General features: G+C 28.2%; 4 protein-coding genes across 9 annotated transcripts; 2 read left to right on the top strand and 2 right to left on the bottom strand.

Annotated features, from left to right (window-relative positions):
- Window positions 1-590: 590 nt before the first annotated feature.
- On the top strand, window positions 591-2,482 carry LOC132928585 (splicing factor 3A subunit 3). Its single transcript, XM_060993370.1, has 2 exons — window positions 591-732; window positions 828-2,482. The coding sequence occupies exon 2, from the start codon at window positions 835-837 to the stop codon at window positions 2,335-2,337; it is 1,503 nt and encodes a 500-aa protein (XP_060849353.1). The 5' UTR covers window positions 591-732; window positions 828-834; the 3' UTR covers window positions 2,338-2,482.
- Window positions 592-4,707, top strand: LOC132928587 (gamma-glutamylaminecyclotransferase B-like). Of its 5 annotated transcripts, none has more exons than XR_009662048.1 (4): window positions 592-732; window positions 3,209-3,397; window positions 3,477-4,342; window positions 4,397-4,707. XR_009662048.1 is itself a non-coding variant. In XM_060993374.1 (4 exons), the coding sequence occupies exons 2-4, from the start codon at window positions 3,215-3,217 to the stop codon at window positions 4,428-4,430; spliced, it is 450 nt and encodes a 149-aa protein (XP_060849357.1). In that variant the 5' UTR covers window positions 592-732; window positions 3,209-3,214; the 3' UTR covers window positions 4,431-4,707. The 5 variants fall into 5 exon arrangements, 4 of the variants coding, with proteins under 4 accessions (XP_060849357.1, XP_060849358.1, XP_060849355.1 ...); XM_060993374.1 differs by having other exon boundaries at window positions 3,477-3,709; XM_060993375.1 differs by having other exon boundaries at window positions 3,477-3,709; window positions 3,790-4,707.
- On the bottom strand, window positions 3,848-10,071 carry LOC132928583 (death-associated protein kinase 1-like). 2 transcript variants are annotated; one of them, XM_060993368.1, is made up of 17 exons: window positions 9,089-10,071; window positions 8,786-8,986; window positions 8,519-8,719; window positions 8,304-8,458; window positions 8,096-8,216; window positions 7,836-8,022; window positions 7,652-7,773; window positions 7,360-7,570; window positions 7,069-7,298; window positions 6,783-6,932; window positions 6,297-6,485; window positions 6,018-6,236; window positions 5,302-5,475; window positions 5,025-5,237; window positions 4,701-4,913; window positions 4,382-4,616; window positions 3,848-4,320 (listed from the first exon to the last, which is right to left on the bottom strand). In XM_060993368.1, the coding sequence occupies exons 1-17, from the start codon at window positions 9,182-9,184 to the stop codon at window positions 4,190-4,192; spliced, it is 3,048 nt and encodes a 1,015-aa protein (XP_060849351.1). In that variant the 5' UTR covers window positions 9,185-10,071; the 3' UTR covers window positions 3,848-4,189. The 2 variants fall into 2 exon arrangements, with proteins under 2 accessions (XP_060849351.1, XP_060849352.1); XM_060993369.1 differs by lacking the exon at window positions 6,783-6,932 and having other exon boundaries at window positions 9,089-10,065.
- A 1,544-nt stretch (window positions 10,072-11,615) lies between these two features.
- LOC132928582 (leucine-rich repeat serine/threonine-protein kinase 1) lies at window positions 11,616-27,745 on the bottom strand. The gene is made up of 30 exons (XM_060993367.1): window positions 27,432-27,745; window positions 27,189-27,348; window positions 27,079-27,119; window positions 26,730-26,895; window positions 22,608-22,767; window positions 22,393-22,537; window positions 22,198-22,334; window positions 21,996-22,137; window positions 21,629-21,928; window positions 21,218-21,574; window positions 20,853-21,143; window positions 20,505-20,779; window positions 20,243-20,449; window positions 19,963-20,162; window positions 19,696-19,880; window positions 19,482-19,635; window positions 19,145-19,422; window positions 18,796-19,086; window positions 18,492-18,741; window positions 17,640-17,864; window positions 16,174-17,558; window positions 15,899-16,105; window positions 15,442-15,835; window positions 15,118-15,350; window positions 14,858-15,047; window positions 14,448-14,643; window positions 14,146-14,388; window positions 13,909-14,087; window positions 13,700-13,833; window positions 11,616-13,637 (listed from the first exon to the last, which is right to left on the bottom strand). Exons 1-30 carry the CDS (start codon window positions 27,471-27,473, stop codon window positions 13,353-13,355), a joined length of 7,452 nt encoding a protein of 2,483 aa, XP_060849350.1. The 5' UTR covers window positions 27,474-27,745; the 3' UTR covers window positions 11,616-13,352.
- Between the last annotated feature and the right edge of the window lie 21 nt (window positions 27,746-27,766).

Genomic DNA, 27,766 nt, shown 5'->3' with positions numbered 1-27,766 from the left:
CATAATATGTATTGTGGTATAATTGTCTGGCGACAGGCTAAAAGCCGCTAAAAATTAAAATAGATATTTTTTTATTGAATTAATATAGGTATCGTTTATTTGGTTGGTGATACTGTATCATGATATGATAACCTCAATTTAAATATTTAAAAAAAAATTATCTACTAATAATAGTTATATTTATTAATTATTATTGACTTGAGACACTTGAGTATTGAGACTTTAATATGATATTCAACACTGTACTGTTGTAGCTTGTACGTACTATTCATTTAGTTGTCTACAGTTCTGCACTTAAATTTAGTTGTTCACACCACCACATATCAAAATATAGGTATTATCACAACTTAGTGATACGCATTTGTCCAATATTTAGAAAATATGGTTGATAGTTGATATTCTTCCGCCGCGTTTCATTGGTTGTTGGTATAACATTATATTTACGTCATACTAAAATATACGCTGATCAAAAGTTTTCCATGTCCCACCCTCTTATGCGCACTACTGAACCAAATTAAGTTTGTTGTCATCATACCTATTCATTTTATACTTTTATATTTTGTCACTTAACAACTTACACTATAGCATATGCTATATACTAACAATTTTAGGTTTAGCTCCCAATTTAGCAATATCTCATTATTGATTATTCCATTTCCCGAGTTTCAAATTCAAGCCGGCGTTTACAAACAATAGCTTAATACAAACATTTGTGCGTCTGGGTTTCAGTGTGTGAGTATTATTTATTTATTGTAATTATTTATACGTATCCTTAAGTAAAATAACCTAAGTAAACTTCGAATTTTATTCCATTGTTATTACATTAGAAGTGAAATGGACACTTTAATAGAACAGCAACGGCGTTACCACGAAGAACGTGAACGGTTAGTTGATGCTATGGTTAAAGAGATGCTGTGGAAAAAATCTACTACTAGAGACGTGATTAACTCTGAACACCGACAAAAACTATTGCTCGATCAATATATGGAAGGAACGAATAAACTAAAAGAGCTATATGAAGATAAAGACGGTCTACGCAAAGAGGAAATTACTTCCATTTCGGGTCCAAATGAGTTTGCTGAATTTTATTTTCGTTTAAAAGGCATTAAAGAATTTCATAAGAAACATCCAAATGAAATATCAGTGCCATTATCTGTTGAGTTTGACGATTTAAATAACCTCCGTGAAAATCCTTCAGAGGAAATGACTAACATGGTAGATTTTACTGATGAAGAAGGGTATGGAAGATATTTGGATTTACATGAATGTTATGAAAGATATGTGAATTTAAAAGGAGTTGAAAAAGTTGATTACATTACTTACCTATCTATATTTGATCATTTGTTTGATATCCCTAAAGATCGTAAAAATTCAGAATATAGAAAATATGTAGATATTTTATTGGAATACTTGCATGGTTATTATTTACGAATAAAACCTTTACACGATGTTGACAATGAAATGGATACTGTTCGAATAGAATTTATAAATCAATGGGAAGAAGGCACTTTTCCAGGTTGGCCGAAAGACACAAGTAGTGCTTTAGCCAATGTTGGAGCTCATTTAGATTTGTATGCATTTTCTTCTTGGGAAGAATTAGCCTCTCTTGGACTTGATCGTTTAAAATCAGCTTTGATGGCATTAGGATTAAAATGTGGTGGAACTCTGGAAGAAAGAGCTCAAAGATTATTTTCAACTAAAGGGAAAACTTCATTAGATCCATCTTTGTTAGCCAAAGGTAAGCCAGGAAAAATGAACCGCACTAAGGAACAAGAAAGGCAAAAAGAATTAGCAATGCTTGAAGCACAAGTTTATAGGTTCTGTGAACTTTTAGCTGAACAGAGATTAGCGACTAAAGAGAATGTTCAAAGAAGACAAGCTCGAACTGAAGGAGAACGTGATGATTCAGAAAATGAGGCAAGTGCATCAGAGTCTGATGATGAACAAGGAGAAGATATCCCTTATAATCCAAAAAATTTACCTCTTGGTTGGGATGGAAAGCCAATTCCATATTGGTTATATAAGTTACATGGATTAAATATTAGCTATAACTGTGAAATTTGTGGTAATTTTACGTATAAGGGTCCCAAAGCATTTCAACGGCATTTTGCTGAATGGAGACACGCACATGGAATGAGATGTTTAGGTATACCAAACACTGCACATTTTGCTAATGTCACACAAATTGAAGATGCACTTGCGCTTTGGGAAAAATTAAAAACAATGAAACATGATGAGCGGTGGCAACCAGAGAATGAGGAAGAATTTGAAGATTCTCAAGGAAATGTAGTCACTAAGAAGACTTATGAAGATCTCAAGCGACAAGGCTTATTGTAGTATTTAAAAACAATAATCAATTATTTTTAATGTTTATAATGTATCGAATATTATACTCTATGGACCATGATTTAATTTTTAAATATTAATCAAACCAAAAATAGCATTTCATAAAATATAACCAGAAATTATTTTTTTGCATGTATTTACGGGATTTTTTTATTGTAATTATTATTTAGTTCATATATAATAATTAAATTCTGAGTAGTCATCGTCAAAAGTATAATCATTGCTGAAATGTAAAATAGTAATTATTTAATGATGCTTTATATCATATTATATTTTTTTTATCATTAACTAGGTATCTAGTTATTAGGGTTAAATAATAATACTATTATAATATATGATAAATTGCTAACATACCTATCATTTGAATTATTATAATATAAAAACAATAAGTAAGGAATATCGTAGAACGTATAAAACAATGTTTTTCAACTTGATTACAATTATATAGTTATAACAAACCACAAATAAAACTAACAAAATAAAATAAACTTAAATTTCAAACATTGCTATGCAGTTGAAAATTGAAATGCATTCAATCCTCAAATCCTCAAATCTGATGTGATGTAAGTTTTTATCAGCTGAATATGTTTTATATGCGTGGATAATTAAATTAGTCATGTAGTAGTATTTAGCCATATAGAATTACGAGTTTTGATTTGTCGATTTATATTTTTCTATACTTGATCCAAAATAAGATGCAATCTGGGCAGTTGACTGTGTGCTTGAGTGTGGAATCATTTTTTGTGTTGTATATTAAGTAATGGTAACTGCCCTGGTCACTTCTTATATTGAATAAAGTATACTTAGAATTATTTATTACTTACTAGTGAATATTATGTTCTACACTGTGCATATATTTCAGTATAAAATGGAACCAGTTTTTGTTTATGGAACGTTGAAACGAAATCAGCCTAATTATTACCATCTCAATGACACTAAAAACGGCTGTGCTGTGTTTAGATCAGTCGCCGTTACAGTCAATAAATATCCTTTAGTAATTTCTACTAAATTTAATATACCATTTTTGCTACAAAAAGAAGGCACTGGACATGTAAGTGATTTTGTATACAATATCATGTATATTGTAACAATATTCAATTCTTTACTAAATATCTCGCATGTGGTTTTAGGAAATTAAAGGTGAAATATATGATATTGACGCAACCATGTTGGAATATTTGGACGATTTTGAAAATCATCCAGATTTCTATAAACGACAAAAGACTCAAGTTAAATTACCAAATGGAGATATAACTGAATGTTGGGTATATTTTTTACCGAAATATCCAGATAGTTATTTGAATTTACAATGCTTTGACAATTATGATTCTTGTGGTGAACATGGACTTCCATATGTCACAAGGTATCAAAGAGATCCAGATGACAAATTATCATTTCCCAATTGGAAATTATCTAATTAATAATATTTCAATTATTTTCCAGTGAAGAACTACGATTATTAGAATAGAATTCAAGTTAGTCAATAAAATACAGTCATAGATTAGCTCCTCTTCTCAGTCCAATGTTTATTAGTAAATCAATTAGGTGTAAAAAACTAAAATTAGTATTTGCACTACACTAGTGCATTTAAAAAATAAATTCATATCACACATTGTTTGAAATACAAATGAAATTCGTTAAAAAAAAATAAAATATATATATGTGTAGTAGTTATAATAATTTCTATACAAAAAAAGATGCTAAATTACATTTAGGAGAAATAATTGCTTTCATATAAATTCACACTTTTTCTTTTAATTTTAATTGACTAGAAATAATAATTTTAACTTTGTGCTTAATGCAGCCAAAACTTGATAACATTAAATTATTTTTAAGCATAATTTTATAACTGATTCAAAGTTACAGAACAGTTATTTATATCCATGACTTTTATTCTAAAACATTGTATGTTCTGCAACACAACCAGAGCTACTTCTTCACGTCCTAATTCATTTAGTTGATCAACCAATGTGCCTGGAAAGATAATTAGTAAAATGTAATTTTAATACAATATTTTGGTTTTATTTATTTTTACCTATTGTTGGGGCAGGTTGAACAGTTGCCCAGGTATCTATCAGTGCTAGAAAAGGACTAGTTGGTCCATTATCAAATAATTGAACTTTTGAATCTAATCCAATGTTGAGAGCAAACAATGCCCAATCTCTTCCTAATGGGTGTACTGGATCAATGAGACGACTTAATTCTTGACGACACATGATATTTAATTCTGTTAGTGGTAAACTATCCGTACAAGATAACATGTTTTCCACCTAAATTGGATATCATATAATGTGTGAATATGATACAAGAATAAACTTGTAATGTTATGTATTATTAATGGAATAAATATTTACCTGGTCACATCCGAATGCAATTAAGTCCAATACACATTCCTTTTTTCCAGTTAATGGATTAACAACTAATGATTTAAAATCGGAAGTTTTCCGTACTGCATAGAATATATCATCAACGCCGTAACCATGAGGCTGTACATAATGTTCAGATAAATTTGAGGGACTAAGAAATTCTTTAATTACTTTCATCCCTGGACATGTTTCAATCAATACCTATAATTCATATTTTATCATTTAATATTTTGTAATTATAATGATAATTATACATTAAGTATTTAACAAATATTAAAAAATTAAATATTTAATGTATTTTTATTTAATTACTAGATTAATGGAATGCAATATTTCTTCTAGAAAATAGAAACATGTATAACTTGATGATTTAGAACCTCGAATTTTTATTTCAATACAACCATCTTGTTCTAGGGATACCATGCACTCTATATTGCTTATACATAACACAGTACCACCGTACCATTGATAAAGGTAACTGTCCATGTCTTCATAGTAATTATTTTGCAAGTAACGTAATTCAACCTAAATTCAATATTTATGGATTTATATTTATAATATGGATGAAGAATAAATCAATTTTCAATACCTGTATTCTAATGAAAATTGATGATAAAAGTTCAAGAAATTGCGGTTGAGAGCTAAGTCGAATTCCTCCGTAACAACAGTCGACGTTATTACCCCAGGGTTTCCACAAAGTCTCATCTTTTTCTCTTATGATATATGCTGGAAATTCATATTCAATGTCCCCATCATTATCATACTAAAATAATAAATTTTAAGTTGTAAGATACAAGTGACAATTTAGAGAATAATTGTAGTTTTAGACTTTCAATTATAATATTTCAGTAAGGTTAGTCTGTCATTGATAAACATACAATTCTAAAAACAGTTGATACATTGTAAGCGCTGCACTCGCATTTAACCTAAGTCCAATTATAGGGACAGTATTGTAGTGCGGTTTACTTTTTAAGTAGTAATAATTTAATCAATTAAAAATAAAAAAACACTTTATTCCAATAAAATATTTTTACATATACTGTGATAAAAATAGCTAGAACAGTGTTAGTTGCCATACTCACTTAATCGTTAATCTTAACTTTGTCAAACAATAACTATTCGAGAAATAAAAATAGCACTATAATTTATTTTTGTAAATATTTGTTTATGTATTATTTTAAGGTATATATAGCAACAGATTTGATGAAATTTCTACGAACAATGCTTGTAATGTTTTATGTGAGCGTAACGCTCACATATTTACCAACGATAAGTTAAATTTAATTTAATAACAATTTTACATACTTGGACACATATTTTCATTGTTTCCAATAATTGAAGTACGGACATGGCATCATAATGAGGAAACATGATCTGAAAATCATTTGCTTGATACGAACCAGACATACGTGTCTGACTGATCAAAAAATCTACTGAAAACAGTGTACCAATTATATTTGAACCAAACCAATTCGGAGATATAACAATCAAATCGGGTTGTAATCCAGATTTTAAGAATAAAACCTGATAAAAAATTAAGCAATAGTTTTAAACGGAATTTTAATTGACTTTGAGTTAACATACTTCACCAAGGTTCTGTAGTTGGATAAGTAATATATTTAAATGTTGAATAGTAGCCAATGGATTTACTTCAAGATGAATAGTATCACAAAATGTCTTCCAAGACAAAACAGGAAATGGATTTGCAATTTTTCTTAGTTTAGGTAAAAAGTTCTGTACAGCTTCACAAAAACCACTCATTCTAGGTATGTTCTGAAATCATATAATACAATTAAAAAATAATAATCATTTACATAGATAATTTTATGGCCACAATAAATGCTCAAAAGATTTAATATCATGTTTAAAATACCTATGTAACAATTCATAGTAATAAATTATTGTGAAAGCCCTAAAATAATAAAATATAATAACTCATGTATTTTTGTAACACACATCAGTGCTATTGAAATTAGATTGCACACAGTGAAATTCCAAGAAGTGCACATCATTAAAATTCATAAAAAAAAAACAAAAAAAAAACTGTGCACTATTAAATATAATTTAAACCTCAATTCTTGTAATCGAAGACTTAGTGTTATAATAGTTTTCCCTAGGTGGGTCATCAAGTAACTTATAACCACCACGAGCGAAGAATGACAGCTTATTTAATCTGCCATTACTGTTTGCACCGCAAATGATATCACCTCGATAATATCCCTGATAGAAAACTTGAATTTAACCATTTTGTCTTAACAATAAATTATGGCGTGCAAAACAATATTATGTGAAGTTATACATTATTCATTATTTCTATATTTTTACTTTTAATATGAAACATATAAGGATTACTTACAAAATGAAGTCGTTTTTTACTAATACTAATTGCTTCTTTAAAGTTTTTCACACTTAATGAGTCGACTGCCATTATATCAAATAGAACTAATTTTTCATATATTTGAAACACATGTCCATACTCGTCTTTCATAGTTTTAATCAATTGGTCAGGTTGGTGACCTATTCTCTGGCCATTGTGTGTAGCAACTATTATCACTGGCACTAAATGATTTGAAATACCATTTTTGCCTAAAAAAGATTATGTACTGATTTTAGTATGATTAGAAAGAATATTTCTTGTACTACAAACTTATTGGTTCTGTAATCTGAAGTCTTGCTTGAACAAAACTAAGCCAATAACGTACAGTCTTAAAAACTTCTGTAGAAGACTGTTGCTCATTATAAACAATAATAACTACTTTATTTGGTGTATTTTGAATTACATGATGATAAGAATTATAGTATGTATCTTCCCCGGAAAAATCCCAAAATGTACATTCGTTAATACCAGATAATTTTTCCTATAAATGTATTATTATGTTTCACTATAATTGCTTGATGATTTGATAGAAAAAAAAGAATTGAATATGTTTGTTTTATACCTTTTGAACTGCTATACCCTTAGTACCATCATGATTATAATAATTTGAAGTGTTTGTAGTGTTATATTCCGTAAGACTTATTTCATTTCCATTATTGCACTGATCCTGAGACGTATTAGTTCCTGTTTAAAAAACGTAGTAGTAGATTTGTCATACAATTATAATTAATTATATGTGTACTTACTGTTAGTATTAATTGTTCTCAACGTATTTCGTGATTTGTCAAGAAGCATTGAAAACAGACCTAGTTTCATCAAGCGTATAATTGATGACTTGCCAGCATTGGAATGTCCAAAAAACAACAAATTTGTGTTTTGTATGTAATCATGGCTAACAACTAGTTGTTGAATATAATTTTCTCTTGCACTATTCTGTAGTAATAAAATAATATAACACTAAAAAATTTCAACAAAAATAAAATAAAATTTTAAAATGTAAGCTAACAGTGTTCAATTTGGTAAATATTGATAATATTTCTTTTTGATTATTTTTAATAGCAGTGATTTCTGGTTTAATATTGTCTGCACTACGTTGCTGAGGATCACTTCCTGCAATGCATAAAAGCCTAAAACATAATTTAAATATAAGTACATTTGAGTCAAATTATATTTTATTGATATTGCCACAAAAGTAGAAGAAATAGAATGTTTACCTAACAATTTCAACATGGCCATGTCTGGTAGCTATATGCAATGGATACAATCCTCTATCATTAGGGTATTCAAAACTATGGCCCATATTTATTATTGTTTCCACGACATTTAATAAACCTTCTTGTACAGCAACATGAATTGGAGCATTACCTTCCTAAAATAAAATACCCATGTTCATTTATTTTTTACTAAAATTTTCAAAAAATTTATTTACACTATTAAAAATGTCTAAATTTCCAGGTGCATTATGAAGTAAATATATCACAACATCTTCATGTTTTTCTTTTATGGCAACCAGCAATGGTGTATCCAGATTTTCATTAACCATGTCTGCTGTAACATTGTGTTCCACTAATTTCATTACACATTCTAAGTAACCATAAAGACATGCTATATGCATCGGTGTATCTCCGTTCTGTAAACAGATAATAAGTATTAAGTAATCATGCCGACATTTGCAAATCAATGTCGTCACTATTACATTGTTTTGTTCGTAAGCAACTTTAGGCTGTCGGAACAATAAGCTTTTGATCACGCAAACGTTATTATTCCTAGTGGCCAAATGCAGTGGAGTGTTTCCATTAATGTCTTTGGTGCACACACCTGTTCCTCTGTCCAACAAAACATCGACAATATGCTGAAAACCGCGAGCGGATGCCAAGTGCAAGGCGGTTTGTCCTTTCTAAACACATTTTTAATGTCCATAAGGTCTAATTATTTAAGTATACGATTTATGACGATCTACCATCACCATCGTATGTTTAAAATAATGAACAAAATTTACGTTATTTTCGGCGAAAATGTCCTGGTCACAGTTTTCGATCAGTGACTCGGCTAATTTTTCGTCGACTTCTTCCAACGACTGTAGCAGCGACGACATGGTTTTGTTTAATCGACCACAACTTATTCAATCGGTCAGTCGCTCGCGAACGAAATTAACGATATCATTACGTGATGTTCATTTGACCATAATAATTACACCGAATACACCGAAACATACTGAATTTCCGCAAATAGTATTTCAAATTATAATAATAACGTTATTAAAATGTTTAATATTATAAATACAAATATTAATCAAGCGTTTCAAAACCATTTTGTTAATGCATATTGAATTTGAATAGTTATTAATTAATTGTTATTATTTTAGAACTTTAGATACGAGACACTATTATTGTACTTGATATATTATTATATTCAATATTTTCAAACAATCCCGATTACCACGGGTATAGAATAGATATCGTGCCGATCACCGACATCAGTCCGACACGTCTCCCTATCAACAGCGATCACGGTTTTTCTGATTAGATAACTGCCCAAGAATATATTATAATAATATTTTACATATTATTTTGTCATGACGACGTGACTGTCCAGTGTCCACAAATGGATCACGGGAAAAAGTCAGGTCAAAATTTCGGATGGAAAATATATCTCCAGGAAAAATATTTGGCAAATGAAAAATATCCGCATGACGATTGACGGTCATTGACCTTCGTAAATCGTAATGCGAAGATATAAATAATATTTAATCTTGTGACTCGCAATATAATTTTTTCCAACTTGTCTTAAACTGATGGGAATAAAGCAAGATTAGAACCTAAATCCTATAATCTAATACCTATACGCGTAAACCTACATTATTTAATTTTTTTAAATTATTATAAAATATTGAAATTGGATATTCTCTATTTTTGTTAGTTTATTTTAAATCAATTTAATCAAAAGATATTAATCATAAAGATCAGTAACAATAGGTACATTATTACTTTAATAGTTTAATACTTTATTTTGATAAAAACAAACATAGTAAAATGTTCAAAATGTAGGTATTTATAGGCGTTTAAAATTTTAAAACTTGAAATTTATTTTTAAGTGTTGAAAAAAATGCAATATTGCGTAATATTTTACAGAAATTTAAAAATATTAAATATTTAAACGAAAAACCATTTTAGTTGGTTTGTAGTTTCTTGTATAATTCAAAAGATCTATTATTCGTAAAAACTTTATGTTAAGTTTATCGGATTATCAATTGTTATACCTATTAATTATATTAATATATTATCATACATAAATCAGTCTTAATAAAAATATGTAGTTGAAATTTCGGCCTGAAATTACATGGTAAGTCGGAAAATAAACATAAAAAGTATCGGTTTTACTAAAATTATATTATTTTCAATTTTCATACAAAATTAAAAATACGTAATAATAATTATAAATTCAAATATATTATTAATCATTATTTTTATCAAAGAATTATCTATAATTATATATTATAGGTATTAATTATTTTGAAAATTACAAATAGGTACAAATAAATACAAAATCGATTTTTTTTTTAAACGAAAGGTTTTACCCGCGTTTTCGTTGACATATAATACCTAATTTAAATTTTAAGCTGTGTTTTTTTTCATTAGTCGTTGATTATCTTTTTAATAATGTTTTTTTTTTAAATTCAAGTTAGAAAATCTTATGAAAAACCTGTTATTAAAAATTCAAGTATTTTAATCCACCATAATAAAATTATTTATAAGGTCGAACATTTAAAATTTCCATAAATAGATTAAAAAAAGTCAAACTATTTTAATTATAGGTAACATCACTAACATATATAAAAAATATCAATATTTGGATAAAATGTCAAATATTTTTAATTATTTGTTGCTGAATTAAAACAAAATAGAATTTTCCATAGCATCCCTTGATAAAAATTCAAGTGGTGCATATACAAGATGGAAGTCACCAATAAAATAATATATACTTAGAAGTTAGAACTAACTAGTATTTACCATAATTTACAATTTTTGAACTAATAGGGCGGTCATTATTCTCTAAATTGTTGTTTTTAGTTTTTTTTTTAAATTGTGCATATTGGGAGATAAACTATTGTGTTTTTTTGTTAATCTACTATAAATATTCATCTTCAGAACTAGATATATCTGACTTTTGCATTGCTTTAGGTAGCTTCGTTCTAGTTTCAGCCAAAGATTCTGAAATATTTATCTTATTTGGATCAGATTACTTGGTAGTTCATCTCGGTGGATCTAAAACTAGTATGCTTAGCATAGACAAATACAGTATTAAGTAGGGGTTCTTAAAGAAAATATTGTCAGATGTTATACAATATTTTTTAAAACTATCTAAATAAAATAACTGGTTGTTGTTCACAATTAGACAAATATCACACACTTATATAATTAAAAAAATTATATTATAAATGTTTAATTTATTAAAATTAAACCACCACAGTAGTCATACAATATTGGTAGAAATATAGATTTATATTTTATAATCAATTAAAACAATTTATTTTCGAAATAATTATTTTATTATGAGTAAACAATAATAATTTCAATATAATCAATAACAAAAATATTTATCAGGTAACTTAGTATGATTACTTTGCTCGATAGAACGAAAAGCGGCAGTAGTACTCAACAAAAATTAACACTACCTAATTGTAAGGACAATGCAAGTATGCAAAATTAATGTAAAAATTAAGAGGAGTATTAATACTGAAATAATAACAATCCAGTCTTTAATTGTTGTTAGTTATAGATTGTTTTACAATAAATTGTGCAAAAAGCTGAACATATTTTATATGTAATATACATGATGGGTATTAGTCAAAATTAAAACAATTAACAAAAAAAAAAATAGTTATACTAAAAATAAACTTAAATAATGTATCTATGTACTAATAGGAGTTAGAAAAACAAACAAAACAATTTTTTAAACATAGTAAGACAGAACGAGATCTATGCGCGTAAATAAAAATAAAATAAATGCAAAAAAAAAAGTATCACATATCCATTCGTTTATATAGTAATAATTATGATGTTAAATTATTTAGAATCACAGACTTAATATTTAATAATTGGGGTTTTTTTAATTGCTTTTAATTTCAAATACCCTTAAAGTGCATTTTTATATTATTCGTTAAAAGTTAATGAATAGAATATTATGTATATGTTTTATTTTATATTAATAATAATTAGGACAAATGTAAATTTTGGGTAGTGGAACCAAAAAAAAACATGATAAACAGGTGAGAAACCTGTAATTCATTACATCTAATGAGTATGATTAAAATTTGTAAAAAAAATATTTTTAACATATTGTGTTGGATGGGATATTTTATAAATAACAATTAAAACATATGCTAAATTATCATAATACATGTACTTGGACTGATGCACTGGTGTTGAAAAAAAACAAACAATATAATCAATACATATATAATAAGCGTCACCATTTCCCTTTCACTCTAGTAAAATTATTTACTATATTATAATTATTATTTTGAGTTTATGTTGAATAATTCAATTTTATTAGTTGTTACATATTATTATGATGTACTTTAGTTGCCAGTGTGAAAATATTAATATTTTGTGAATAATTTTTAGTTAACCTTTTATTTTTTCAGAAGTATAAAGAGAACGTCTATATTGGTTTGTTGTTAGTTCATTAATTACACTTGACTATAGGAAAACAAAAATTGTTACTTTACTTTATAATTTATTTGAGAAAAAAATTTTTCTGCCAAAAGCTTTTAATTATGATTAGTTAGTTTACTTTAAAACTTGCCTATTGTTTGTTATAACCTACAATTAACGAACTTAAAGTTAAAATATATAATTGAAGATAAAAAAAGACCTTTACAACAACTTAAACATAGTTACTCTCAAAAATTCATTAGTAAAACAAGGCAACAATATGCTAATTTAGAAGTGACAAAAACAAACAACAAATTAATATATAGCAGCGTTCTCTTATAAACTTATACATAACTTTAAAAATATTATAATAAAGTAATGGGTTTTACTAATAATGAATTTGTTAAAATATGTCATTAAGGAAATAGAGTACTTTAATCAAACTTGTCAGTACATGTCATTGAAAAATGTGAAGTCTTAAGGCCTTAATACACTAGTTTTGGTAGGTATTTATAGTTATTTTTTTCAGTGTGTTAAGATAAATAATATGTGTTAAGATGAGAATAATGATGAAAAAATCCCAAATATCTATTGGATTAAGATAAATTAATAAGCATTCCAGTTGCGTGTTGACCAAAGTATTGCAAATGTTGTACCTGTTACATCAGCCATATCGTTACAGTGAGATAAGTACCTTTTCAATAAACTTCTGTACCCATGGCCAATACTTATAATTGCATTACCTTCACAGGCAGCTGTCATACACGTTACCTCTTGTTCATATGGCCTAAATACAGTAATAGGCCTAGCAGTGTCTTGTTCAACAACTACAATGCAGCCCCATGCTGTGCCTAAATATAGTTCATCGCCTACTGCACAAATACTGGTGATCTGAAACAACAAAAATTGTATTACGGTTATTCCTTCTTTAAACTAATATTTATATATAGTACTTGACATTTTCCCGGACTTAATCGCTCTTCTATACTAATAGATTTTAAACTTTCTGAACATGGTATTAGTTTTGAACAATCCAACTTGTTCATTATTTTTCTGGTTACTACATCCCATTGATAAACAATGCAACCTGTAAAGTTTTAATATAATTGTAAAATGTACAACTTTATTATCTCATATACTATATTTTTAGATATGGACTAACCTGGATGCACATACGACCATACTAAATTATGACCACGAGAAGCGCTTAAAGACATGACTTGTGTGTCCAAGCCTGTATAGTCAAAATGTTGAAGAACTTCATAATTTATTGCCACATTTTGTTTTATAGTGTATACAGATATTCGGCCTTGATTTTCTCCACACCATAGTTCACAAGTCCTAATTCAATTACACAATATATGAAATAATATAAAATTATCATATTTTATTAACATACTTATTACTATTAACAGCTATAAAATCAAACAGAATGGTAGAACTACCGAGTTCACTCATCACAAAACTTCCTTCTCCCATGGTTGGAGCCAAGGGGGACATATCACTTCTTACAAGAAATATTCTTCCATTTTCCAAACCTACTGCAACTCTATGCCTATCTATCAGAGTCACTATGCGCTTCACTCCAACTTCTTGGTCTGTAATAAGTTTGTAGCTAAACATGTACTTGCTATCATTACTCCTAAAATTAAAATATATTTATTAATTATAATAAATCTTAATTATTACAAATATACGTACGAGTAAGCATGAATTTGTCCTTCTGCGTCTCCTAACCAAATACTGTGATCATCTACTGTACAAATGGCTGTAATTTTATGTAAAACATTTGCACTTCTGTAGTGAAACCAATTTGTGATACTAAATGCCAATCTATCAAGTTTTCCATTAGAACAAGGTAACCATATTTCATCACCGTTATTTTCGTTATCTTCACCTACAAAACATAAATATTAAACATTAATTTTATGTAAGAACCAGACCACTATAACTTTTTTTCAAATGCGTTACTTTTCTTTTAGATAAAATTATTGGGATTTTTTTTTATTAATTAACATATTCACACAATTTTATTTTTGTATGTGAAATATTAGTTTTAATAAGTTATATTATACATAATCTGTGATAAAAATAAAATGTATTATACATACTCAGTGGTAGTGGTATTCGAGTACAAGAAATTACATCAGCTGAATGACTCAGTGAAACTACATCATATAAATGAGTGAATTCAGGAGCTGAAACTATGGAAACAATTTGGCTAGCTGAAGGACGTTCTTTTGGACTTTGAGACCAGCATACTGCCATTAAATCAAGCAAATAACTTGGATAAGCTGTTTCCTGAGGAACAATGTTAAAAAATAATATAGAAAGTAACAAAATAGCATTTTTCACACATTATTTTTCTTACTCTATATGTCAATGCTGGTCGGTGTCCTTCTAATATACTTTCTTTTACAGATTCATGATTTTCAAATGGTTGATGCATTGTAATCAGTTCATAAATAAACATACCAAATGAAAAACAGTCAACTTTTTCAGTATATTCTTCTTCGCCATTGTATTTTATTATTTCAGGAGCCATAAATCCTTCAGTACCACCAAAACCTTTGGTACCGGATGGTAGAGATAAACGACTAATTCCTATTTAACAATTGTTGATATTAGCTTTACATTCCAATAAATTAATTAACCATAATTTATGAAAGTATTAAAAAAATTTAAATATACCAACCGTAATCCGCCATTTTAACATGAGTGTTAACCGCGTAAGGGTCTTGAAGTGGCACTGGGATAGACCAAACAAGAACATTTTCACTTTTTAAATCTCTATATATAATTCGTTGCTGATGTAAATATTCTAATGCTTTTGCAATTTGAAAAACTATTTGTTGCAGAATATGAGGGTCAAATTTTGAACCAGATCTTCGATAGTTTCTTAAAATCTGATCCAATGCTCCCATTGGCGCAAGGTCAAGAATAAGTGCTAGTGGTTTTGTACAAACACCAATCAATGGAACAATATTTGGATGTTTCAGATTCAGCATTATATTTAATTCTTGTCTTGCACTACAGTATGATTTACATGTATATTGAAGTGGGTCACGGTCCCATTTTGCTTGAGCTCCCTAAATGGAGAAGTCAAAACATAGCAATATATTTATATATTAAATGTTCTGACATTTACTTACTTTATAGGCTATAATAGCAGACTGACTAGCATTAGGTCCAGGTGGTACAGGTTGAAGCATTTTAATGGCTATTTGTATACTATTACCGGGTTTTTTCCCTTTACATACGCCTTTAAAAACAAAACCAAATGCTCCACGACCTAATAATTTACCTCGTATAATATCTTGATCATTAATGACTAGCTCTTCTCCCAAATCCAAAAATACCTAGATAATTAAAAAAATATTTTATAATAAACATATATGTATATATTTTAATGGAAATAGAAACATACAGTATCAGGAGCAACTTGTGCTAAAGATAAATCTCCATGCTTAGGACATACAACACAAAGTTTATCCACAGATGATGCAGCTAGAATACAATCTTCCACTATCCATCCATAATGTATACCACCTTCAATTTGATTATCTGAAGCTAAGGGATGACCTTCAACAGATACTTTTCTACTTGATTGTGGACTAATATCATGTCCAAAACCACTGTCTCCCCCATCAGAACCATTGTAGCTTTCTTGCGATTTTCGCACAATGTTTTTATTGTCCAAATCTCTTTTTAAAAACTCTTTAGATATATGGTCTATTTTACTTGTACCATCATCATCTTTCATATCAATTGAAATACTATCGGTTTCAACACTTCCAGCTAAACATCTTGGACATGGAACGAGTCTAGTTACTAAACATTTTCCTTCAGATGTATGGACAAATCGAGTACCTAATGTTGGATACCAATCTTCTAGTAATACATCTATATGGTCTACTACTAAAGCCAATAATTTTGCTGCTTGTACAGGAGATGGATCTAAAACAATAGCTCTGAAACCTATGTCTTCTTCATCATTATTTTTTATTGGTCTTTTTACAATCACTGTATCTAGAGGTAAGTAAGTTTCAAGAATTGAAGAAGTTTTTATTGGTACATCATACCAAGAGTTTTCTTGAAAAAGTTGAAATCTTAGATGCCTATAATTTATAGGAGAGTTACGGTGTAAAACTTCTTTCATACGGAACAATGTAATTTTATTAGCAAATTTTAATTCGATTCCAGTTTGCCATAATATCCAATCAAATTGAGTTTGAAAATCAGAACACATAAAATCATCACCATTTACTTCTGTTGGCATAAAAAATTGTCTGATCACATGGATAATAGTATCATCTCCAAGTATGCGAGTTATTAGCCGAGACCAAAAGCCTGATGGAAAATACGACATGAGTAACAAACGACGAACTGATACTTCTGGATCTGAACGACTTGTTATGTGTTCTCCAATATCAATTGAATCAAACATTGCCTGACTTGAAACTTTAGTTCGTAATTTATGGATTTTTGATTTTACAGGAACTTTGATAGATACTGGTTGTGCTCTTTGACTATACATATCTTCTTCTGATGGTAAAAGAGATGGTATTAATAGAGATCTACTGTCCCAAGTTAGTGCTACTTCAAATTTATTGAGCAAATTAACAATATATTCTCTTGTACATGTTGATGACTTTAAAACAATTTGTAGATCATCTAATTTCATTATACCTGATCGAGCAAAAGGATTGATTTCCCTAATTGTTACCACATGTGCTAACATATCACATAACCACTGTGGATCTAAAAAATATAGATCTTTTAGTGTTGCATCATCATAATGTAACAATACACCTAATAAAAATTAAAAATTGAACAATAAATACATTTTTTAACTATAAATTTATGATTCAAAACAAATAATATTCAACAAACCATTTTCGTGCAAGAACAAAATTGCTTGGTTAAGTTCAGCCATATCTCGAAATGATTTATGGTACCGAGATAACATTTCAGCATTAACTGCAGTTCTAAATTGATCCAAGTTTAAAACAGGATCTAAGCCAGCTTGTCTTCTTTCAGATCCAATATGGCTTACAATGTCTTCTAATGCTAAATATGTTGCTGGGACTCTTTGTTCCAATAATAGTTCTTTGCTTCCTAAAAAAAAATAAAATAAAATTTACTGTAATGTGTAAAAAAGAATACTAGTATCTAAAGGATTTAAAATTTAATAAATTAAAAAAAAACAGAACATGATAATAGTTTTGGTTTAAATAAATATATCATATATGATTTGATCTAGACCCTTTAAATATTAATTAGGGGTGAGTAATATTTCATATTTTAATATCCAACTAAATTATTTTATTTAAATGTTTCAAAAATATACATTTGATTAAGTGTGAAATTAGATCAAAATAAAATTGAAAGGATAATAATTTGAAAATGTTATATTAAGTTTAATTAAGTTAATTCTTTAATTAATTATTTCCAACATAAACAATACTTTATGTTCGCTTATTTTTAATATGAAAAATCCTTAGAGATTGAAATAATAAAAATATATACACAGTAAAGAACTCTATAATGTTAGATTATATGTTTTTTTTTAAAGTATAATTTGAGTACAAAAAACTATTTAAAGGATATTTATATTCATAAAGATCGTTTTTTTTAATCTTTCAAGTCTATACATTCAAACTTAAGTTCAGTTTGATACTTCAAAATTAATTTAAATATGTTAAATAGTTTTAATTTACATAAATATATATAAGATGTATTTACCAGGAGGTCTAAGACTGAACACTGTATCATAAATAATATTACACAAAAGTTTAATGTTATGCTTTGTTTTACAACTGATTTCAATTGTATCCAATACTCTAGGTAAACCATATTTTTCAGCATCCACTATATTGATAAATCGATCCCTAATTAGTTGTTGTAATTGTTCTGAAGAATATTCAGGGGACATAGTACTCATGACATCATAGTGTGTACCAATAATTATAACTGGCGAATTTGGTGCACGAGCCTGTCAAAAAATTACATAAGTTTTGATTTTTAAAAGATGATTTATTTAAATTACTTGTATATTGACAAGCCATTGTAAGATTTCTGCAATTCCTCGATGACCATCTGTGATTTTCCACACCACAATGTACAAGCTTCTTTTTGATAAAAAATATTGATGTGTGGCATAGTATTCATTTTGACCACCAAAGTCCCAAGTACGAAACATTACTGGGCCATATTGAGAATTGCCTCTTATTTTCTTTTCATATACCCAATCACCAATATCAACACCAACTGTTGAAATATTTGTTCCTTTGTTTGTCTTTTGATTTATATTTTTATTTCCCATACGTTTTGCCCAATGCTAAAAACCAGTGTAATATTAGTTTAATATTAATAAAAATAATATATTTATGTCTTACATCCACAGGTTTCTTTTTATAATTTCCAGTTCCTTCTTGTCTCAGTTGGTCTAATAATGATGTTTTACCAATTCCTTGAACACCAACAATCATTAATTTCATACGAGCATATGGTTTGGCATCTTCAAGAACTGACTTCAAATAACCAATAACATCCATTGTTTTATACTTATTTGAGTCAATCATGGATTTGAGTGGTTCCTGTAGGCTACAGCCTCTGGTATTTAAATTCCACAACCGTGACAACAGACCCATTTGTGGAGGAAGTTCTGTTACATCTGGGCAGGTAAATTCATTATGAAATATTAATATTTGATTTTAAAATTATAATGCTTACCTTTATTTCCACTTATGTTTAATACAGACAAATTAATGAGTTCGTTTATATTAGTAGGAATTTCTTTTAATTGATTATTACTTAAATCCAACATACTCAAGTTAGGGAAAATTAATTTTGATTTTGAATGTCCCAAAACTGTACCTCCTGTATCCTATTACAATTTATATATAATAAGACTTAGTATGTTGAAAAAAAAAATATATATAAATACCCAGTCATCTAACTCATCGGCTGAATCATTTGAAGCAGCAGAAAATCCATCATCATCAGTTGTCAATTGTATTCTGTTCATACAGTTATCGGCTAACATTAAAGTTCTCAAATTTTCAAGCCTTAAATGGCGTCTATGTGAACATACACGATTTAAAATGTTTGCTCTTAATGACATTCTTCTACCTATAAATAATTTTGAAATTAGTAATAATAAATTTATATTTATTATTTTTTTACTTCAAAATAAAATTATTTTTAAACATACTAGTTCGTATTTTCGAAGGTACAGTTGATTTGGGGACTTGTCCGGTTTCTAATCGATAACACAATAGATTTTCTTGATCAGGTGCAGCCTCTTCTAGATTAATTTGTGGTAAACTAGGCCAAACACATATTTTATTGTGACTTAAGTCTAATTGTTTGAGTGAACTGGGATATGATGTTATATAACTCATTGTCCTTAAACTAAAAAAATAATAATAATACAAGTTATAAAATTTAATTTAAAAATAAAGTTATAAATTGAAAGTTGAAACACATATTACCAATTATATGATATGTTCAGCCGTGTTAGGTTTACAGCTAAACATGATAGTACAGGAGGTATTGAGCTAAATCTATTATGTGATAAGTTCAACGATGATAATTGTGAGCTGTTAGATTTAACTTCTGATGTCTCATCAACTCTTACAATTTGTTCCATTATTTCAATAGTGCGATTCCAAACATTATGATGAACTAATGAAATACTTCTAAAATAATGATTTATAGTAAAATAGATTGATTTAAAAAGATTATTAAACATACTCATCAATATCATTAACATCAATTTCTTTAACTTCATATGCCTTGTCTAATATAGGAATACGTCCAACAGATTTTTCTCGTAAACTTCTGGCTTCATCTTCTGATTGAGCATATGGAAGTTCTTTTATCAGATTAAATGCCATATTAAGATCTTTAAGCTTAGGAGCACGCCACATTTGAAAAGGTACAGAATGAAGTTTGTTGTTGGATAAGTCGAGTGTAGTCAATGAAGGTAATCTGAATAGTTCTTCAGGAATTTTATCAAGACGATTATCCTGTTGGTTGTAAGTTTGTAACATTTTTAAGAAGTTTATAAATATATAAATTTATATCTTTGTCATAACATACTTGCAAGTAAAGTTCTTCTAAGACATTAGCCGTATAGATAGATTTGTATAGTTTGGACATTTTTTTGCTTGTAGGAGAGGTTACTTGATGAGAATCTTTTGGATCAGGTAATTTTTCAATTTTGTTTTGAGCCAGATTTAAATACCTGAGACTTTGTAATTGAAAAATTATTGCCGGCACTTGGGTAAGTGAATTATTTGATATATCTAATCTAGTAATTGCAAACAAAACAATTTCTCTACTTCGGGGATTCATTTTCAGCTTTGGATTGATATGAAGAGCACCGTCAATCTAAAAAATAGTTTACATCATTTATTGGTTTTTTTTATATTTTTCCATCATAAGAAATAAAACAATATTCTTACCAGCCACTGTGATTTTATGGATTCAAGTTTACATCTTTGACTATGCCAATTTATCATAACTGGAGTACTAGGAAATATGTTACTGTATGTTAAACTTGATAAACCGCCAAATTGTGAAGCAATGTTATCTGTCATTGCCTTTTTATTAATTTTATGTTCGGGATCAGCAAAAGCTTTAGTTCCAAGTAATGTTGTAATTAAATGTTGATTTTTAGTTAACATTGCAGCTGCAAGAGCTTTACAGTCATCGTCTCTAGCACCATATTTTAACAGCAATTCAACAATAGCTGTATCTCCTTTACTACATGCTAATGTCAATGGAGAGGTACCAGCTTCTCGGATATCATCATCTTTTTGCTGTTTAAATGAAATTAATAAATATTTGAACTATTTTAAAAGGGAAAAACTTACTTTGTAATCAGCAGATGGTTGTAAAGTCAGTAGATTAGGATCAGCACCATTTTCAAGTAACGCAATTACCACATCTTTAAATCCATTTCGTACGGCAGCATGAAGAGCTGTTTCTGGAGCTTCTTCATTGCAATAAACATTTACTTCCACGGGTCTTAAGTTTTTCTCATTCAAATCAATTTCTTTTGTCATACTCCCTCTAAGACGAGAAACTATTGACTGTATACCTTCAGAAATACGACTACGTTTTGACATGTCGTTATTATCATCTTTTACAGAAATTCCATCAGAACCACAAATCTGAAATCAAATATATTAAATATATTTCATTAATATATTCTAAGTAGGTCATATACTTAATTTATACCTTTACAGCTTTCACTTGATATTTTAACAGTATGTCTACAATTTTTGTATTTCCCAAAAGACAAGCCAGGTATAACACTGTTTGACCATTGACATCCTTAGTGTTTATGTCAAATGGGACATCAAATTCCCAATTATCTTTTCTGTAATTCAATTTTTTATATAATAATTTGTCGTTCAAAATATTATAATTTAAGAAATACCTTAATTTTACCAACACATTAGGAGGATAAGGATATTTCAGTAGAAGCTCTAATACTTGAATATTTCCATTTATACATGCCGCATGGATTGGCAACCATTTTTCTACAGTAGTTTGTCGAATGAGATCAGGGAATTTCTGAAATGTCATTGAATTGATTAGTTTAAAACTAAATATATAAGTTTATAAAATGTACCTTGAGAAGGATTTCAAAAACATCTTTTTTTCCTTTAAAAGCCACAACATAAAGAGGAGAATACCGAGTGATTGGATGTATTCTACCATCAGCTTTATGGTCAAGTAACATTTTCACCAAGTCTTTTTTACCCACTTCACAAGCACTAATAATTATACATTACAATAATCATTAAAATAATAATAATAAAAATGTTAAGCATTTTAAATCAATACCAGTACAACAATGTGGTGGTACCATTAGGTGCCATGTTAACAATGAATTCTTCTTTAGATCCAAGTTCTGACAAAATTGTTTTGGTAGTACTAACATCACCTCTGCAGATGGCATCTCGCAAAGCCATATGAATTGTACTTTGAGACTCTTCCCAAGAATCTTAAATAAAAACATAGTACAAATGAGAAACTTACACATATGGATCATAATATGGTAACTAATGTAAAAACATGAATTGTCAATGAATGAGACATTCATTTTGATACAACTATTCTATTTACAAGAATTAATAAATAATGTCTTAAGAGGTTATAGCAGTAATATAAGTACATTTTTAAACATTGTTTTATATATATATATATATAATTAAAACATGTATGTATCGGTTATAATATAAAAGCTTACCATATTGATGGGTTTCGTTAATAAAATATGCACATGCATCTATACCAGTTTCTGTTCTTAAACACTTATTTATAAATGGACCACTCGGGATCAACCAACTAAACATTTTCCTATCATTGCAAATATCTAATATTTTAGTTTAACGACGAACGAAAATAATATAAGTATATATTTTATTGTAATAATGTTTAAAACTGTGTCAAAGAAGGGAAATAGTATAATAGAAATTTCCACGGCGGCGTACAAACGTGCCGTGACTGATACAGCGTGGACAGAAGGGACCTTGTACAATGAATTAAAGCGAAAATTCCAATGATTATTATATCTACTATTGTAGTAAAAACGAAGTTCCTTTTACACGTATTAAACATTTAAACGGTACAATATTCACACATTCACTCCGAAATAGTTTGTGTATAATATATAATGCCATTTTTTAATCGTTATTAACACAATTTGATCAAAAAGTAGACAGGCAAGTTGCAAGTAGATACTAGGTACCTACTCAGGTGGAGTTTCTTCAGGGCGCATAACGTAAAACCCGGTACCCGTAATTTTATAATTTTAAACTTAACATAAATACATTTTGTAACTTTTTGTTATGTACAGGGAGCATTACGACTATGTAGTTGACTTATGAAATTTGATTTAATAAAATAAAAAAAACCATGTTTGACATTTCCTTCACGGAAAACTAACAACCATTGTAAATTGTAATGCAATTATCGGCTTGAGGAATAATTCCGATACGGTTATAGTTTTAACTTTTAACTCTTGACATTGATTGAATTACATAACAATAAGAATCAAGTGAGAAGGTACACGTTATAGTTATTATTACTTTTAAGGCTACTAAATTTCATGCAAGTTACATATAAATTATTAAATACGTTATATTATATCTACTTATCTACGTAACAATACTTTTGTAGTTTTGTGGTAATTGTATTATTTTCATTTGATTTCACACGAAATAGGTAAATAATAGGAGTTATTAATTCTCGCGGTATACGAGTAAACTGGCAATGGTATCTAAAATTACTACATTAATAATTGTAAATTTTTTAAAAAATAACATTAAAACGAAATAGTTTGCCGAGTTTCAAAATATAAGTTATAGTTTAAATAATGTGAAAATAGATTTTCTAAGTCTACTTTAAATTGCTTAAAAGCAATATCTTTCTCTTAAATGCAAAAAAAAAAATCCGAATAATTTAAAATTTTGGCATATCGAAAAATTATAAAAATAATTTTACGAAACTTTTGCAGTTCGCCAAAATATCTATAAAAAACAATTGAAAAACGTGTACTCAAATTCAAATTTAACCTGGGAATTGGTTAACGAGATCACTTGTTATAATTCTAAAAACAAAGATAAAATTTAAAAGTAAACGATAAGATATTAAATATTGATGATAATCTTAAATAGGCGTCAAATTTGTTTAACAATTTTTTTAGTAACCTAGGCATAAATTTGGCAGGGAAATTTGATGAAAGTTTTAATTTAGATTTGATTGGATGCGAGGATAAGATCATATGTTTTTTTGACCAATTTTTTCTACAGCAGGACATGATATGGTAATGCCGTAATGGTCAAAATCCTAAATATATTAGGTACTGAGTTAATTCTTTCTTCACTAGTTCATAAATATATTTTGAGTATTTATATAACATTTAAAATGGTATTTTCCCAGATTGCTTTAAAACTGCAATCATTAAACCTTTATTCAAAGGCGGCGATCGTAAAACAATGAGTAACTATATATACATGTTAACTAATTTCGCAAAAATATTTGAAAAAATAATTAAGGCGAGACTAATATTTTACCTAGTCACCTAGAGCTTAAAAATTTATTATCCAAAAATCAATACGATTTTAGACCAGGGCTAGACGTAGAAAATGATCTATATGAGGTAACTCAATTTTTATTTAATTTATTGGATAATGATTTGAAAGCAATTGCTGTTTTCATAGACCTGCAGGGCTGCAGACTAAGGTTTTGGACACTATTCATCATGGCATTCTATCAAAAATGTTATCAAGTTTTGGAATAAATAACCGAAGTCTACTGTGATAAACAACAAATAGTGAAACTTAATGAGGCTAAAAGTAATAAAAATATTATTAAATATGGTATCTCAGGGTAGTGTTCCAAGTCATATTTTGTTTTTACTGTACACAAATGCAGTTTGCAACTTACAGATTGATGATAAATTGGTGATCGATGACTCACATCTATTATTTTCTAATAATTCGTGAGAATGAAAAGCCAAAAATCTATGAAAGGTCTAAACTTAACATATACATGTATAAGTGGAAGAGGGTTAACAATGAATTTAGATAAAACGATATACATGAAATTCTTAATAAATAAATGCCATATAATATGATTTTCCAGTATTAACTCACAACTGTAAAAGTTATTTGAATTGCATATGTACATAGTGCATAAATTTAATAATTATCAAAAATTTGTTATTTAGATATTACGAATATATATTTAACAATAACTTGGGATGGAACCTACATATTAATAATCTAGTTGGAAAGCTATGTTCCATGTCTTATAGATTTGTTAAACTTAGAGATATACTACCGGTAGATACTTCACTTTCTATCTATTTTGTTTTTTATTTCTCTATTTTTCAATATGGACTTATGAGGAGGTATTAAGTTTAATTTTAAAATATTGCAATCTAATCAAAATATTATATTATGTATAATTTTGCATAAAGATTCACTCAGACGTTCAACAGAGTTAAATTATATGCATTTAGGTACTCTCTCAGTTACACTTTGCAAAAAAAAAAAAATATTAAAATTAATAACTGTGGATGCTATCAATTTTTATGAAACATGTATATAATAATATTCTAGATAAAAATAAATTTTGATGTATGCTGAATTTTTTTAAGCTGTCCTTTTTTTTATAAATATTATTTTATAAAATTGAACATTTTTCATAATTTTTTGATATACCAGATTAAAAATATTGAAAAAACACAATATCTTATATGCGTTTTGTTTAAATGTACAAAAAATTAATCTAAATAATAAAAATTAGCAATTTTAATAGTTAATACCCAACAATTTATTATAAATTTCATTAAAAATGTAAAGGTATTTAAAAATACCAAAGATACATAGTATTATAATAATACATAATTATTTTAAAATTATTTTCATTTTTATTAATAATCTATTTTAAGTAGGTAGTACAACATAAAACTTTATCTGAATATGATTAATAACAGGTTAAGAAGTATTGGGACCATTTTATTTTCAAGTTATGATTTGTAACAAGTAGGTTTAGAGGAAAAATGTATAATATGCGAGGACCTGAATAATGATGTAGTTTTTTATGAAATTATTTGTAGAGTTTAAATGTTTAATCAAGAAAAAAATAAAATAATTTAATTTAAGTTCTTTTTCAAACCAATGGTTAGTACCTAAATCAATTCTTTAGTAGTAATTTATGCATTTGCTGTTTCACTAGTTAAGTAATTTAATGATTTAAATCAGAAGGGAAAAGTAAACTACGAAAAGGGCTTTATGAAATTAAGAAAATAGTAATGGAAATAAATGAACTATTAACTCTAACAAACTGGTGTCACAAGATAGTAGATACAAAACCTTTTAGTAAGTAATTTCCAAAATATTGGGGGAAGTTATAAAAAATATAAATGTATAAATATGAATTTATTATTAATTTCACCTGAAGCATCTTTCAGTAATTTGCTGCAAGCAGTATTTTCTGCATTGAGAGCTATATCAAGTGCTGTAAATCCATTAGAGTCTTGCAATATTAAATTTGCATTGTGATTTAAAAGTGTTTGGATGTTTTTTGGACATCCAATGTGTGCACTGATGTGTAATGCTGTCTGTAATAATGAAAAAATAAATTTAGTTTAAATGTATACATATTAATTTGGTATATTGACTTAAAAAAAAAAAATTTAAGTCTTCATTTATATTATGTTAATTTTAATTATAAATATCACATTTTTATGTAATTGTACTTTATATAGGTAAGTATTTTACACAATAAAATATTTATTACTTACTCTGGATTCGCCACGAGGACCACATGGTGTATCTACAAGAGCTAAAATTAAAGAAGTATAAAATGATTTTCCAATGAGAAACTAGTGGTGATCAAATTATGAATCATTACCTCCCGCATTGAGTAATATTTCCAGACAACCAGAACCTTCATTTGAACAAGCCGCATGAAGAGCAGTGCGACCCCAAGAATCACGACTATTGATAAACTTTTTATGCTCGTCATCTTTGAGAAGGTCCGTCAAGAAGTCTACATTGTCCCATAATGCAACCTACACAATTCAGAATATGATTAAAAAATCAAAATGAGGGTAGAGCTGACAGGCTGGCTCACAAATCGTTGATGTCAGTATACCTGGTGTAAAAGTCGACCAGGAAAATCCTCGTCTTCGGCCATAATTTTGAGATACTGATGAAAAATATGGAACACCTCACAGTGAACATTTCACGAATAGACATATTTTATCGAGCAGTTTACCTCGGAAAAGAGGCATTTTATTATTTACATTTACATCACAGGTTCACTAGCACGCACACCTGTGCCAACAAAAAAAAACCGTCAAACACCATATAGTACGAAATACTGCTAAACGGCAAGAGTTCATAATATTAAAATGTTATTATATTAAATACCCATTTATTCTGGAATCGTGAAAAAATTGAAATAATTTGTTATCAACATACTGTTAA

Source organism: Rhopalosiphum padi, chromosome 4, assembly GCF_020882245.1.
Source record: "Rhopalosiphum padi isolate XX-2018 chromosome 4, ASM2088224v1, whole genome shotgun sequence".
NCBI lineage: Eukaryota > Metazoa > Arthropoda > Insecta > Hemiptera > Aphididae > Rhopalosiphum > Rhopalosiphum padi.
Note: the sequence above shows the minus strand (reverse complement) of the source record. Positions and strands in the feature narration are given on the sequence as shown.